The sequence below is a fragment of the Herpailurus yagouaroundi genome, unplaced genomic scaffold (genome assembly GCF_014898765.1).
Source record: "Herpailurus yagouaroundi ecotype Mexico unplaced genomic scaffold, PumYag 162, whole genome shotgun sequence".
NCBI classification, from domain to species: Eukaryota; Metazoa; Chordata; class Mammalia; order Carnivora; family Felidae; genus Herpailurus; species Herpailurus yagouaroundi.
This window is the reverse complement of record NW_024412403.1, coordinates 69330247-69346736: the sequence shown is the minus strand read 5'-3', so window position 1 is coordinate 69346736 and position 16490 is coordinate 69330247. Positions and strand designations below refer to the sequence as shown.

General features: G+C 49.0%; 1 protein-coding gene across 2 annotated transcripts in view; it reads right to left on the bottom strand.

Moving 5' to 3' along the window:
- The window catches only part of PDIA5 (protein disulfide isomerase family A member 5), a 92136-nt gene that overhangs the window by 59864 nt on the left and 15782 nt on the right, over positions 1–16490 (bottom strand). For both annotated transcript variants that reach the window (XM_040484707.1, XM_040484706.1), the window contains exons 2-3: positions 9951–10077; positions 6967–7054 (exon numbers count right to left, since the gene is read on the bottom strand). In XM_040484707.1, coding sequence (XP_040340641.1) covers positions 6967–7054; positions 9951–10077 — 215 coding nt within the window. The remainder of the gene's footprint in view (positions 1–6966; positions 7055–9950; positions 10078–16490) is intronic.

Below are 16490 nucleotides of genomic sequence, written 5' to 3'. Positions count from 1 at the left end.
GAAAGGCTAATGACAATACAGTGGCTGCTCCCCCAAGGTGGCACGGGCATTTAGAGACTGGGAATCCAGAGAGAAGGTAGATAAGCAGAGATGGGGAGGAGATCCAGATGGGCTGAGGGTATACATCAGAAAGCTCCTGGAAGGGCAGCCCACGGAATCCAGTTGCTAGAAACTCGTCCCCTAAAGCCCCGTGGGGATGCCATACACGCCTCCAAGTGACAAGGGCTATTACAGTTTGGGTTTGCCCTGCCCACAGGGGCTCTGTGGTGAAGCCCTTCTATTACAGGTGGTAGATTTGTTTGCAAACAACTGCATCTAAGGTGCCCTTTCCCTGCCTGAGTTAATTCCCCAGGAGAGGACTCCACTTGGGATGTTTACAACTATTCGCTTGGCACTTGCCTTGTCCAGCTTTGTTCTGCCGATCTCAACTGTTTCTGGGTGACCACCTGCCATTCACCCAACTGCAACAACAATCTCAAGCACCTCAGGCCTCCCTCAGCCCCATCCTGGCATCCAGCAGGGGCACCCAATGGGCCTGCCCACTCTGCCGCACCTGAGGTGGCCGCTCAGACTTTGGAAGGCAGCCAACCGGAGGGGAGAAGCGCCACCCCACGCTGGCTCTCTTCCCTCAAGCCTGGCTGGCAGCCTCTTCCCGTGACTTTCATAAAGTAGAGAGAGGAGGGACAGGGCTCAGAACCATTCTAACCCCAATCCCTGCCTGCTCTGCCAGAACCCACACCAAAGAAAAGTCTTGCTGCTGCAGCAGTAGGGTCCCCGGGGAGCTCAGACCAGGCTTAGGGGAACCAGGGGAACCAACAAGGCTGAGTGGAGCCGGGGAGGGGGGGCACAGAGGTTCTCCCGCCTGTTCCTCAGAGTGGACCCCTGGCTGTGGGTCTGGCCCTGCCTTCGGCCTGTGGCCCCCCCCACTCCAGTTAAGTGAGTCACAGCTGTCCCTGCCACAGGGTTCCTTGTTGCAGACTTGGTGCAACCCACTTCCCTCTTTGGGTTATGACACTCCCCCCAGGATTCTCTCTTCTCCCCTGCTCCCTACAGACAGACAGACACACACACACACACACACACACACACACACACACACACACAAATGCGCACAACACGCGTGCTCGCAATAATGCACAGTTCTCAGGGGGGGTCACTGGGGAGGTGGCTTCCTGGCCTACTTGAGCACCTCTGTCACAGATCTCAGAGCCTCAGCCAAGCACCTCCCACATTCCCACACTCCCTTCCCCGCGGTCTTTCTCTCCACAGAGCACAGCTCTACATCTGACCGTGTCCACTGTCACCCCCATCATAAATGTTTGCTCCATGATGGTGAGGGCTTTGTTTGATTCCCCAGAGTTACAACAGCAGCTGGCACCTAGCAGACACTCTCTCAATAGCCTGAGCGAAGGAGTGAATGAATGAATGATGCTGTCTTTTCACTGTCGGGATGAGGCCCTGCACTTCTGGCTCTCTGGGCTCTGTCTACTGAGCTCCAGTAAGTGATGTTAAATATGCTTACACATGAAGAAGCAAATGCTAAATTCAAATAATTTTTAGAAGAAAACATAAGACTTCAAAATATGTTATGCCTGCTCTGGAAGGCCCCAAGTCTTGATCTGGAAGCCAGCACTGCTCTGGGGAAACTAAAGCAGATGGGAGAAAGAGAAGGGAGAAGAAGGAAAATGTGGCTATAGGTAATGACCTTAAACCTTCAGGAAAAGAAAGCAGTGAGCTCCCGATATGCAGCCTCAGCCCAGTGAGAATCGGCCCCAGGAATTAGCATACCAGGCACAGCTCCCGCCTGCTGGCTCCGGCTCAGCTGCCCTGACAGCAGCACTCCGTGCCAAGGCCGAGCCCAATGCCAGGCTGCAGGGCACGAGGGGAATACCAACTCCCTAGCACACAACCCGCTTAACAGCCGGACAACCACCACCAGCCAACCCGAGCGTGCCTGCTGAGGTCTGAGCCAGGAGGTGGAGGGAGGGGAAGGGACAGCTAACAAACCCCTGGATAGAATCCAGACACCCTACAGACACCTCACAGCCACAAGCTACCAGGCCTGGGACCTGGGAGAAAACCAGCATAGGTAGGGGTGGGGGTGGGGGTGGGGGGGGGGGGGTGCCTTCAGCCATACAGGCAAGGGTAGGGAGTGGAGAGCCAGGAAATTGAGAATAAGGGGAAAAGAAATACCCATATAAAGAAGAGCAGAGGAAAAAGACCAAACAAATGGGGGAGGCAGGGACCCAGAGGTGGGAAGAGGCGACAGAAACCAGCAAGGAAGAGGGAACAAAGCGGGAGAGAGGACAGAGGCTCTAAGGAAAAAACAGGAGAGACCTAAGAAGCAGACGCCCAGAATGGGGGGAGACACAGAAAGACCCCCCAAAAGACTGGAGGACACTTAGGTACATACACACTACACACAAAGCCTGGCAGCTTCCAGTATTTTCTGAACCAGGCTATTTAGGGATGAGAGCAAACTGGAAGATTCAATCAACTCCATGGTTCACACAAGTATAAACTGAAGCCCAGAGGGGGCAGCGACTTGCCAAAGATCCCACAGCTATTAGCTGTCAGAGTCTGGACTTAAAACCAAGCCCCAGGACCCGCAGTCCTGTAAGTCCCAATGCACTCCAGACTTCTTAAGGGTCACAGCAAATCATCCTGAACACTGGGACTGACTGTGATGCCCAGGACTTTGTTCAGGGGCATCCTCTCAACAACCAAGTGATCCTCACCCAAGAAAGAGCCATTGAACAATGCATGCACCACTTCTTCCCATCAGCTTCTGGGAATGCTCTGAAACAATCCTGCCCAGATGAAAAATAACAGTAAAATGGGATCTCACATTTATATTCTAGAAAAAGCTCATTTACTGGGACCTGGAAAGAAGGCAGAATATGCACTATTGTCCCATTTTACAGATGAGTAAACAGACCTGTCCAAGATCACAGGGCTAGTAAGTAGCAGAACAGAACCTTCAACCCAGGCCTCTGCCCTTATTAGGCACACCTTCAAAGACACTTCACACCAGAGCACTGTCTTCTCTTGCCCTAGAATGTCCCCTGTTCCCTTCACCTGTCCTTTATTTATTTATTTTTTTTTAAGTTTTATTTATTTTGAGAGGCAGAGGAGGGGCAGAGAGAGGGAGAGAGAATCCCAGGCAGTGCAGAGCCTGATGCGGGACTTGAACCCATGAACCATGAGATCATGACCTGAGCCGAAGTCTGATGCTTAACTGACTGAGCCTCCCCTACATGAGGGGAGGCACACTCTGGCTGACCACCTGCTATTTAGTAGCCAGTAGGATAAAAAGCGAGCAGACATTGGCTCCGTTCCACATGCTCACTCCACTGCAGACAGCAAGAGAAAGCGTTCTCGAAAGCACTTCTGCCCATCCCTGGAGCGTCTCACTCAGACTCATAAACACAGACTGAATGCACTTAGGACACGGTGAGAGCTTTCATCACTGGGCCACGGGGTTAACGTGGTAGGCTCCCCTAATGGTTTACGGGACACATTCTGAAGGCCAGGAGCAGGTGTGGCCAAGCAGGAGGGCAGACCCATCACCCTTGGGGAACTCCTTATGTAATGGTGATCCATGAGAACTGCCACCCACCCCCCCCACCCGTGGCCTCTGTGGACTAGAGCCCCAAGTTTTGTCCCTTGGGCTGCCCTGGGAAGATTTCAGTACACCCTACCTATGATTTCCAATTTGGACCCAGATACCCCCCTCTTCTAACACAATCCATTAGAGCTCCATAATCCATCTACTTATCTAAACTATTTTAAAAGCTATTTAACATTTCAGTTTATACTTCTTAGAGGAATGAATTGAGTGGCAACTACACAGAACAATCTATCCTTTTGTCTTAAGGTTACCTCTTTAGGCTCTAAGATGCCTCCCTAGATTTCCATTTTAGCACATCAAAAGTCATAGGATTATTTCTCCCATTGGCACTTTTATTGACTCCAGACATCATGTCTCCAAACGAGTCCTGAATTCTAATGTTCTTTATCTGTCTTCACACATTAACCCTGGCCCCATTTAGTCCTGCCTCTGCATGGAGCAGAGCAGGACTGCCACATCTACACCCATCGGCAGATGGCCCAGGCAGTCCTCGGGGCCCATACCACAGGGAGCTGCCTGCAGGGAAAGCCAGGGCACTTTAAAGACCTGGTACTCGGGGCGCCTGGGTGGCGCAGTCGGTTAAGCGTCCGACTTCAGCCAGGTCACGATCTCGCGGTCCGTGAGTTCGAGCCCCGCGTCAGGCTCTGGGCTGATGGCTCAGAGCCTGGAGCCTGCTTCCGATTCTGTGACTCCCTCTCTCTCTGCCCCTCCCCCCTTCATGCTCTGTCTCTCTCTGTCCCAAAAATAAATAAACGTTGAAAAAAAAAAAATTAAAAAAAAAAGACCTGGTACTCAAAGGTCTTTGCATCGCACTGGAACTCCACCTACTCTGTGAAGCTTTCTCAGGCAGAATTTTACAGGCAGAATAAAGTGAAACCCCTCCCATACATAGCCTCCACTCACTACACTTCTCACATGGATTATAATCACCTGGTTCGATGTCTGCTTCCTCCTTGCACACTGAGCTCCTGAGGACACTACTGTCCATCTGTGTACCTCAAGGCACATAGTAAATGCTTGGGAATGTTGCAGGGGAATGCAGCAACTAAATCAAAGCTCTTCTGCCCATTTCTGCCACCTGCAAGCCTAAGAACTTCCTGTGATAAGGCTCCATCGGCTGGCGTGGCAGAACCGGTGTCACCCTCAGATATGGAGATTCCAAAGTGTCCTGTCCCCTCTAATACTGACAAAGGCTATGTACCAGTCACGTAGCACACCCTTGGTAAAATGTGGGAGACTGAGACATACCTACAAGACAAGAACACTTTTAGACCAACTATGCACTAGAATTAACCAATGGCCAAGATCTTATCAAATGTCTGGGGAGCAGTCTCTTCCAGTAAATTGATGTCTGAATAAATCAGGAGGTGTGAGGCCAGACAGGAGCATGAACCCACGCACATACACCCCTACAGCAAACACCACTCAGCTAAGACTCCTTCTCCTGGTCTCATTCAGTGCTTTGTCAAAATATAAATCTCCTTCAATTCTCCTCAATCATGGGCAAGACAAACTTGAGGCCATCAACTTATAAATCAGTTGTGTGCCAGAAGTTCATTCACAAAACAGCTGTTTAGGGGCACCTGGTGGGCTCAGGCAGTGTCCAACTCTTGGTTTTGGCTCATAGTTTGTGAGATCAAGCCCCACATGGGGCTCTGTGCTGACAGCACAGGGTCTGCTTGAGATTCTCTCTCACACTCTCTCTCTCTCTAAATAAAAATAAACTTTAAAAAACCAATTTTAAAAAACCCAGAAATTTACTTTTATTTAAAAAAAAATTTTTTTAATGTTTATTTATTTTTGAGAGATAGAGACAGAGCATGAGCAGGGGAGGGGCAGAGAGAGAGGAGCAGACACAAAATCCAAAGCAGGCTCCAGGCTCTGAGCTGTCAGCACAGAGCCCAACACAGGGCTTGAACTCACGAACCACGAGATCATGACCTGAAATGACATCAGATGCTCAACGGACTGAGCCACCCGAGCGCCCCTAAAAAACCAGAAATTTAGAACTCAGATTGAAGAGGAAGAAGGCTATACTGCAGTACAGCCCTAAAGCTCATTTAACCCACAGGGTTAAATGTGGTAGCCAGGCTGTAGCTCAGGCAAGAACAGCCACAATAAAAGTGAAGGTTAAAAAGCCCTTTTCCCAGCAGAGACCCACCTCTTTCCCGTACTTCCAAGAGTGCAATATTCTCCTTTCCCCTCCTCTTCCCAGGCTCATACTCCCGATAAACCCTAAGTCCAGGTGAAAAGTGGCTGGACACAGTGACTCCGGAAACTCTTCCTGTCCGAAGTCACAAGGGCGTATAACGCTGGTATCCAGGTCAAGTGCAACATAGACCTTTGCACACAATAGGTGTTCAAACATGCAAAGGACAAACCTGCTCTTAGTTACCTCTTCCTAAGTTCCTTCACTATCTAAGTGCCTTTTATGCATTTGCGCCAATCTAGGGCAAATTGGGAGCTAATTATATAACAAGAGGGGGTGTGGGTGTGTGTGCACTGCATGCACAATGCACTGACCACAGAGAGATGTGGAAATTATTCCTAATGATTGAAAAGAAAGGGAAGCTGAGTACACCCTGGACTCAAACTCCCACACTAGGAAGAATCAGAGGAATTCCATCAAGAGCCCCCTTCCCCACACTAAGAAGTAGCCCCCCTTCCTACAGACTCCCTCCTGTGGGCTGGTGTTTGATCCTGCCGCCTTAACACAGACAAGAAAGTCTCTGGGAGGAGGGAGGTCAGGAAGGAGGAGAAAGAGGAGGAGAAGGAGCTGGGAGCACCAGCACTAGGACAGGCAGTGGCAGGCAGGGAGACAAAGGTCAGAAGAGAGCGCTAGAAGGACAAAGCCACTGACACATCTAATGGAGCCACCTCGGAAGGCAAGGTGGCTGATTCCACCACCTTTGCACGGAGGGCAGTGGAGACCTCTATTAATGCCCTGGGCTGGAGATGAAGCCCATGATTCTTGCTGCAGACCCCCCTCATGAGCAAGCCCACTGGGTGCCTCTGAAAAGAACCTTGTCTCTCTGGCCATCAAGGCCCCCTCTCTCACCTGCTGGGAAGAAAAAAGTCAAGTCACACAGGACAACAGAGTAAAAAGGGAGGAAGAATGCTGGGGCTGGAAAGAACAAGTGGGAGAGCCAGAACTGCCCCTTCTCCAGTCCACAGGTGACCCTCAAGTAGGGTTAGGGAAGCTTTTCTGCAGCAATCTCTCCTATCACAGCCTCACTCCCAAAGAGTTAATCAGGGACAACTCCCTACCCCACCCTCCAGATCCCCCAAGGACGCCCCGTCCTCCAGCCACCACGCCCCATGTCCCCAGGACATACCCACAGTCTACCCAGCAGATGGTGCCTTGTCCTTTCACTGCCTGGGCCACAGTGGACAACAACCTGAGATGACTTTCCGCTGCAGCCTCTGTAAAAAAATAAAAAATTAAACATCTGTGCCCAAGTCCACGAGGGTCACCCCTGCCATCTTCCTTTAGGGGCAAGGAAGAATGGGGAGCCATCCTTGAGGTGAGATCCTGAGCGCCACTAATACACTGACCCTGTAATCAGTAGTTCGGGGAGAACTCTTCTCAGAAACCCCTGCTCCTGCCAGGCTCTGGACTCCTCCCCACAGACACCGAGACCCCAACTCACACCTCTGTTACGCTACATCTCATGCCTCACTGTTCCAAGGATCTCGCAGTCAGATCCTCCACTCTGACTCATTACTTTTCTGGGACAAACTGTGAAAATTCTATAACCAAACAATTACAGTTCTATAACTAATATAGGGAACAAGGTTGCCAATTCCACACTCATCTGCCCTGGAGCTCAAACTGCGAGCTGACAAGAGCAGGGACCAGATACTTCCTTTACTTGTGCATCACATCTTCATCTTGGCAGGGGCTCAGCAACCTGGTGGCTAAATGAGGATTATATGGGACACTGGTCCCAGATGGACCAATGTCAAGTGTACCCAAGTCACATTTCACAGCCCATTTCCCCAGAAGCGACAGAAGGGCCAGCCCTGGCAGTACCTCAGGGGTTAGCTATAAAAACACGGACTACACCTTGAGGCAAGGTAGGGTGAACACAAGAAAGGAAGTTTTTCATTTGTCCAGGTACCTGGGCAAAGCACTGGGAACTACTATAGGAGGGCAGGTACTTGGGGATGAAGCCTCTGTGGCCAGGATTTCAACATTGACAACTTGCAAGGGTCTGCTGCAGAGTGGCTGTGGCCAGTGTGTCCCCTTCCCCCATCACATCTGTGAGCTCACTTGAAGGGCCCGCCACACAGACACTGGTAGCAAGAGCAGGTCTGCTGCCTCCCTCACCAAAAACCCTAAGATACATTCCAAAGCCAAGCAAAACTGATGTCTGAATTATTCACCTCCACAGATCCCCTTTTCTAGTGTGGATAATGGTAGCTGTTTGTGAATACAAAGCATGCTGAGCCTTTCATGCAAGTGAACAAAAAGCATCTTTCTAGAGACGCACAGGGAGCCACCCGAGGGAGGCACTCCCAAGAACCCCCACAAGGACAGGTGGAGGAGGGAGCGTGGCAGAGGGGAAAGGCCATGGCCCCACCACTCCTCTGGGCTCAGCCTGGGCTTGGTGAGGCACAGGAAAGGTACACACTGCTTGAGAGGGTGGAAGGGGAGAAAATCCAGTTATTGCGCTGCTCCAAAAACCCACTGAGGGTCACATGTGTTGCAGCAGGCCTGGGCAAGGAGACAGGAAGGTAGTCACCTGGGTCCTGCTACCCCAGCAGTAGGAGGCAGAGAGGGGTCTAGTAAGCAGGAAGCACCGGAAGTCCCAGTGCCAACAAGGGTTGGCTGAGGGCAGAAGAGAAAAGAAGTGCGGTCCTCGCCCTGCCCCCTGCCCCCTGCCCCACAAGCCCCTATCAAGAGACCCCACATTCCTACTCTCTAACTTACCATAACCATTTAGTGATCTCAGAGCCCTTCCGTCCCAGCAGGATTAATATTATTTCTTCCGACCCTCCAGCAGAGGAAGCACAGAGAACAGCTCCACCATCTACCGGCTGCTAGACCTCAGATGAGTTGGCTATTCTCCCTCTGCTTCAATTTCCTCACTTGTACACTGGACATTATCTGACAACCTGCACCGCCTCCCTCAAGGAGGCAAAGGAGCAAACAGGAGCATGTCGCAGAAGGTCCTTGCAGTCCTTGTCAGATGATGAGCTTATGTGACGGGACCTACCCAGAGAAGGAACTGAGCATGGTCCAGCACTGGCAACTGCCCAGCTCCAAGAGCATCCAAGGGAATGAGCCATGCTTACTCAGGGCCCTATGCTCCAGGCCTCAGGAGCAATTCTGCTCCTCCCTTGCCTCAATTTCCCCCCTACTCCTGACAACAGAGATGCTAGACACATTCTGGGCTCCCAACAACAACCTCAGGAAGTGTGTGCCAGGCCCTCAAAAGGGCAAGAAGTAGCATGTGCCAGGGTGCTTAGAGGATGCAGGGTTCAGGAGAGACACACGTCCAAAACATCCATCAGCCCCTAGTGCCAATGAGTGTCAAGGATGAGCTGCCAGGGAGAACTGTGCCCAGGAACTGGCCCAGCCACTGGCTGTTGCTTCTCCAGGGCACAGAAAACTTGGCATCCTTAGGAGCAGTGAAAACACTTAACTCTGCTGGAACAACACCAACAGTCAGATGTTCAAAGTCGCAGCCAAGAGCTGAGCAAACCTCTCTCCATCCACTATGCCCTTGCCAGCCTCAAGGTCAGAAGAGGCAAGCAAGCCACAGTCCCACCCTCCACTGAAACTGCTCTGTTGGAGCCCACTGCAAACTCAGTCTCATGTTCTGACCCCAAAGCAGGACAGATGGGGGCCAGGCAGGGCCAGGGCTGCGAACCTGGGTGCGTGCTCCCAAGCCTGGGACCAATTCAGCTGATGACAGGCCGACCCAGCCAGCTAATCAACAGCTCTGGCAAAGCATGTCCTGCGATGGCCAGTCCGTGCCTGTCCAGGAAGCCACAACATCCACCCCACTGACCACCGTCCTCCGTCTCCCTTCACACACATCCTCTCCCTCCTGAGGTAGTGAGGACTCCAGAGGCTCTTCCCAAGAAAGACTGATTATATGGAACTGAAACAACCTCTCAGGATGCAAAAGAAACAGAACTAACACCCCTCTGTGCTTCTGCCTCATCTCTTGGGGAAAGTGGACAAGCCCGATGACCCTTGGACCCTCCCTGAGTGGCTCCTGGTCCTGAGGTCTCTGCCTCCCACTGGTGCCCCGAACCCAAACCATCCCATCGCTGATGGATGACCCCCAAGGCCAGGTTGGGCACTCACCAGATTTGGAGTAAAGCACCAGCACATTATTCCGGGTCCTGAGAAGTTTTTTCAAGTCCTTGGGGTCAGAAATTCTCTCGATGAGTGAGGAGACCTTTGTGCAGGACAGCCACGTCGGCAGGACGACCTGGGGATCAAGGAGCCAAGGACCATGAGCCCCAGCTTCCTGACAAGCCCAAGGAAGAATGGGTGCCCGCAGAAGTGCTGCCTAGAACACATTTTACTTCAGAAGGATAAGGGCACACCGACCCTTCTCAGGACTACATCAACCTTTCCACATCATCCCTTTTCCAAATTACCAACACCTCTCCCCCAAGACACTTCCCAGACCATTCCCAGTCTCCAACTCCCCCCTCGTCTTCAGGCACATTTGTCAAGCTGTAGGGGCTGCATACTACACAAGAATGCTGCAAGGACACACTTGCCACCCACTCAATCAAGACCTGTCTGGGAGGTGGACATCTGTACTCCGCACGGCACTCCAACACCACACACCAGAGCAACGTGAAAATGCCACCCACCTAGAAGCACGGATGCACAAATCCACAGAGAAGTAACATCACTTCTCATATTCAGGATGGGAATGGAAGGTTTTCAGCTTTTCCCACTCAGCCAATGATCTCAGGAGGCCAGCCAACAAGAAATGAGCCAATTCTTCCCAGAGAACCCTGAGAACTCTGAGCAGTGGAGGCACCAGGCACCTCTGCAGGCACAAGGAGGGGTGGCCAGAAGCAGAGGCTGGGGGAGGAGGTGTGTTAAAAGTCCAAATAAGTAACAGTCATACAGCAGATCCCCTCACCCAGCCTACATAGCTGGCTCCTTGCCTAGCTGTCAGAAAACACGGGACTACTATATGGAGAGACTAAGAAAAGCTCTCCTGGGAGATACCAGGCAGGGAGTAGAAGTATGGCCCTGAGAGAAAACGAGGGGATTTAAGGGAAAGCCTATACACGGAACATTGAGATCACTGATCCTCAAGCCCCAACTCCCCCCACATCTCCCTTCCCTTTTCCAGAATGTTGTCAGTCTTATTCCCCTAGGCAGGACATTAGAGAATGTTTCTCTAAGGAAACTGAGAAGCACAAGAAAAATAACCTAAAGATGGTGATTTGGAGATCCTCCAATGAAACAACTAACTTCCCACTGAGATACCCACTGTGAGGCCCTCTCAGTAAACAAATGCCCTTCACCTCCTCCTCACACTCAGAGTCTCCAACGCCCATGCCAGTGCCTTGCTATTCAATACAGATAACTCAAGTTCACCAGATATTTGAGGAAAGCCCTTAACACAAAAGACAGGGATGAAAACAAACTAAAAGAAAAATGATACTTAGAAGAAAAGAAAAACAACAGAAGAAAACAGCAAAACTATAATTATTATTCTCAGAGAAACAAAATACTGCATCCATAAAACAAGAATTGAATGCTATGAGACAGGAATAGTCAAAGAGAATCAGGAAAAACTCTTACAAAAAACTCTCACAGAAATAAAAAATTTCAAAAGAGTTGAAAGTAGAATTAAAAAAAAAACCTCCTAGAAAATAAAACACAAAAATAAAAGATAAAAAATAGAAGAAAAGATAAGAAAAATAAGATGGATCCATTAAATGCAAGTACCAAATTAAACTACAGTAAAACCTTGGATTGTGAGTACTTGTTCTGCAAGTGCTCTGCAAGGCTAGCAAATATTTCTAATAAATTTTAACTTGATAAATGAGCAATGTCTTGCAATATGAGTAGTACATGATGCCAAACATCACATGATCACAACTGAGCCAATGGTTTCTCTCTCTCTCTCTCTCTCTCTCTCTCTCTCTCTCTCTCGCTTTAGGATTATGGGTGACCAGCTCCCACACTCAGATGCTCGGCCTCAGGCTGTGGCATTTGACAGAAATCAGTGATTTTTCAGAACACTGGAAGGTACCCACAACTGGCACTAGTGCATTTTTTGTCACTTCAAAGCACCTATGGACAGTCTTTTGCTTTTCCATACAAGTAAGCTAATGAATACTTTGCTTCATTCTGGGTCAGGCTGCCTACAGATATAGATCCCTTTCCTCTGTTGCCTTACTGCCAGTTACATTAAATATAGTATATGACAAGAGTTTATTAATACTGCACTATAGCCAACATCTATGTTGTATACAATGGCCCCCATGCAAAAAAAGATTCCATGGAGCCAACAGATAGCAGTGATTCCATTAGTGATAGTGAAAGTCATCCTACACAATAACCCTCTTCTTTCATCTCCCTCACACCAGTAACGAAGGCTTTAAAAGTTTAACTGCAGGTTGTTTATTTTTCTTTATATTTTTTATTTTCTTTATTATTTTGTATTATATTACAGTATCATAATAATTTTTATATGAATATTTTTGGGTTGCGGAATGAATCATGTGAGTTTCCATTATCTCTTTTTTTTAATTAAAAAAAATTTTTTTGGGGGTGTGCGCCTGGGTAGCTCAGTCAGTTGAGCGTCCGACTTCAGCTCAGGTCATGATCTCACAGCTAGCGAGTTTGAGCTCCACATCAGGCTCTGTGCTGACAGCTCAGAGCCTGGAGCCTGCTTCAGATTCTGTGTCTCTCTCTCTCTCTCTGCCCCTAACCCACTCGCATTCTGTCTCTGTCTCTCTTAAAAATAAACATTAAAAAAAATTAATGTTTATTTATTTTTGAGAGAGAGAGAGAGAGAGAGAGAGAGAGAGAGAGAGAGAAAGCACAAGGGGGAGGGGCAGAGAGAGAGGGAGACACAGAATCTGAAGCAGGCTCCAGGTTCTGAGCTGTCAGCACAGAGCCCAACACGGGGCCTGAACCCACAAGCCATAAGATCATGACCTGAGCTGAAGTCGGATGCTTAACTGACTGAGCCACCTAGAAGCCCCTCTTTTTTTTTTTAATTTTTAATGTTTATTTATTTTTGAGAGACACAGAGAGACAGAGCTTGAGTGGGGGAGGGGCAGAGAGAGAGAGGGAGACACAAAATCCGAAGCAGGTGCCAGGCTCTGAGCTGTAAGCACAGAGCCTGATGCAGGGCTCAAACCCACCAACTGTGAGATCATGACCTGAGCTGAAGTCCGAGACTTAACCAATTGAGCCACCCAGGTGCCCCTCCATTATTTCTTACAGGGAAATTTGCTTTAATATGCAAGTGCTCTGGATTACAAGCATGTTTCTGGAACAAATTATGTTCACAAACCAAGGTTTAACTGTAACTCCAGGAAAAGAAGTAAACAGAGGAAAAGAAATTATTAAAAAAAAAAAAATCATTCAAGAAAATATCCCAGAATTGAAGAATATAAGTTTCCAGTCAAGAGAGCCCTGCACGAGTTAAAAAAAAAACAAAACGAAACAAAAAAATCAAAGTCTCACCAAAGTACATCACTGAAAACTTTCAGAAAACTGCTGACAAAGAGGAGATTCTGAAAATTTCAAAGAAAAAAAAAATCCCACCATATACAAAAGATCAGGAGTCAGAATTGGCATAAGAGTGCTTATTAGCACACCACAGAATAATGAAGCCTTGCCTTCATGACTCTCATGCAACATGATCTCCAACTGGAATTTTATACCCAGCCAAACTATCTGTCAATAGTGAGTACAGACTTACTTACACTTAAGAGCTGAGATGTGAAAAACTTACCACCAATACACCCTTTCTCAGGAAGGTACTGGAACTCATGCTCTACCAAAACAACAAGTGAATAAAAAATGAGAAAAAACATGGAACCTAGGAAACAAAGGATCCCACAGACAGAGGCAAGGAAAATTACCATGTTGACAGTGAAGAGGAGTCCAGGACAAATATCCTGTAGTCTATAAAGCAATGAGCCCATAATGGAGCAAAGACAAAAGGTTATGGATGAATGAGACAATTGTAGATTATCTGATATGCTTGATTATACTGATCAGTTAAATAATCTGACCAAAGTTACATAGTTAATGAGTAACAGGACCAGAATCTGAACCTAGTCTCTCTACTTAACCTGATGCCCTGCCAATCCACTGCCTCTTTGCAGCCAAAAGTCTTGAGCTGCCTCTGAGCTCTACTACTTAATACCTAAGGTGCCTAGCCAACATCACTCAAACTTCTACAGCTTAGTGCCTTGCATCTGACATGGAGATAATGATACATCCCTAGTGGGACTGCTGTGAGGATGAAATGGGGTAACTTACTGAACATGCTTTATAAATCATAAAGCACTTCAACAGTATCAGTTACCATAAAATATAATACAAATTTCCATCTCAGCAGAATAGAAGATAGAAATGTGGCCATATTCTAGTGTTTCTAAATATAATCTGCCATTGGCATTCAAAGTTTCCTTCTCCCTAGGGTAAAACTATCCAGGAGGAAGAGTTGAGGAATTATTTCACCCTCATTCTGCCCTCCCAGAGCTGTGTATAATGCCTAAGGACCCACTGCCCTTGCACAGCCCACCTTGAGAGCTCGCCAAAAAGGTCATTCCATTATGTTATTACATGTTATTCTAGTGCTCCCAGGGAGCTAATGGACTTCAGACTAAAAAGTCCATAGCTCAATGCACATGATTAAAGGAAAAAAAGAAAAGAATCTGTTGGAAAACCACATTGATGCTGCTCTGTGTTTAATCCCCAGATAATATTATCAGTCAGGAAAAACAACTACCCTTGCCCAGTGCCTCAGCACTTTGACCTGTAGACCAGCACTCCTGAGACTGGTAGGCACCTTCGCTTCTGGAACTGGTGAGAAGGAAAAGGGAAAGGAGGGAGGATGGGTCCAGAGCCCACTTGCCCAGGCAGCACAGTGGCATGCTGGTGGGCCACAGTGACAGCAAAGTGTGTACAGCAGAAGCCTCAAGAGTCAAGTCTTATGGCATACCCACAGCTTCCTTTCTAAACAAACCCAGTGAACCCCTCAGATCATCTAACCAATAGCCACCCTCAAAGTAAAACCACTTTCCAGCCAGCTACCAAAGGCTCTGACCTAACGTTCACTCTCACACAGCAGGGAACTTAAGCTCAATAAGAACTACACTGAGCAAATTGACTTTGCTTGAATACTATCACCCAGTAGGATGCTAGGACTTAAACTGGGCACTGCCCATAGCCAGCCTAGTTTAGAACTCTCTATGGAGGTGTCTCCTCTCCACCTCCCCCAATCCCTATTCCACCCCTAGACTAAGAGCTCCGGAGGGCTGGGCCCAGCAGAGTGCCTGGCCCCTTGAAAGCCCGCAGGAAATATCTGCCCAGCAACATAAACCTGACAAATCACACTGGTTACCACACTCCTGACCTCTACAGAGATCACACACTAGGAAGATGTTATAAAGTGAAGGCATAATAGCTCTTGGGAGACATGGAAGGGGCCACCCAAAGCAGACAAACCACAGCACAGTGAAGGTCTGGGAGAGAGTGGGTAGGACCATGCCCCACCTCAAGAAAGCCTGGCTCAAGAGCCTCATCTGGCCATGACCTTAGACTGGGAAGCCATCAGGGAGGCTGGAGGTGGAAGGACCAACGAGGTGGCTGCCCAAGAAATGGGTCTATCCAAGAGCCTCGGGGGAAAACAACAGAACTCAGTGACTATTCCTATGTAAGCAAGGAGGGTACAGAGAAGAGGCTAAAGTGACTCCAAGGATCTGGGCTAGGAGTGTGGAACAACAGCCAAGATGGAAGACGGGAGCAGTGGCAGAAGAGGCTCTGGTCTTCTGTTGAGGGAGGTGATAGATAATATGCTCAGGCATGGACATGTGGACACACAGGCTTTCTTCAGGCTGGAGAGCGAGCCCTGAGGCCGGTAAAGGCTCCAGGGTCAGGTTCAGAGGGAGATGACAAGGGAAATCCTCAGTTGAGGAGAGGAGAAAGGACCAAGAGGAAGATCAGGAAGGATAAAGTGGAAGTCCCACGTCAACACAGACCAGGGAGGAGACACACAGGAAAGGGGGTGATCAATCTGTAGGCAAAGACCATGGCAAAGTCCCCAGGGACATAACAAGCAAACCTTGAGAGCAGAGAGGCCGGAGGGGAAGGCAGCTGGAAGTCAGGCTGCTGAGAAGGGAAAGCACACCCCAGTGTGGGAGCCGGGGTGACGAGGGGAAGCCACACAGGTAGTCCAGTGGGTCAGGAGAAGGATGGGCTGTCTCCACTGTGGACAAGTGTGGGCACAGGAGAAAAGAACTGGCCTAGAGAGGCAGGATTTGGAGATTTGGGGGCAAGAGAGGAAAAAGAGTCAGGATACCCAGATCCGAGAGAACCAGAAGACTTGGTTACTAAGAGCTAAGATGCCGTGCTTAGTATCTTTGAGAGGGGGGGGAGATGAAAGGCCCCTGGGTGCCTGGCCTCAGACGGACCATCACGTCAGCTCACAACCACGGAGCAGTCAGGAGGACTGCCCTTGCCTCCCTCCCCAAGAGGTCTCTCCTCCAGCCACTTAACATTCTCCTTTCTCCTCCGCTTCCGTCTATTTTAACCTTTGCAGTGTGCACGCTCCTTCCTTTCCTGAAGATGCAGCTCCAGTGAGCCTTGAATCGCCTTGCCAAGAGCCTTCCTGCAGACTTCATA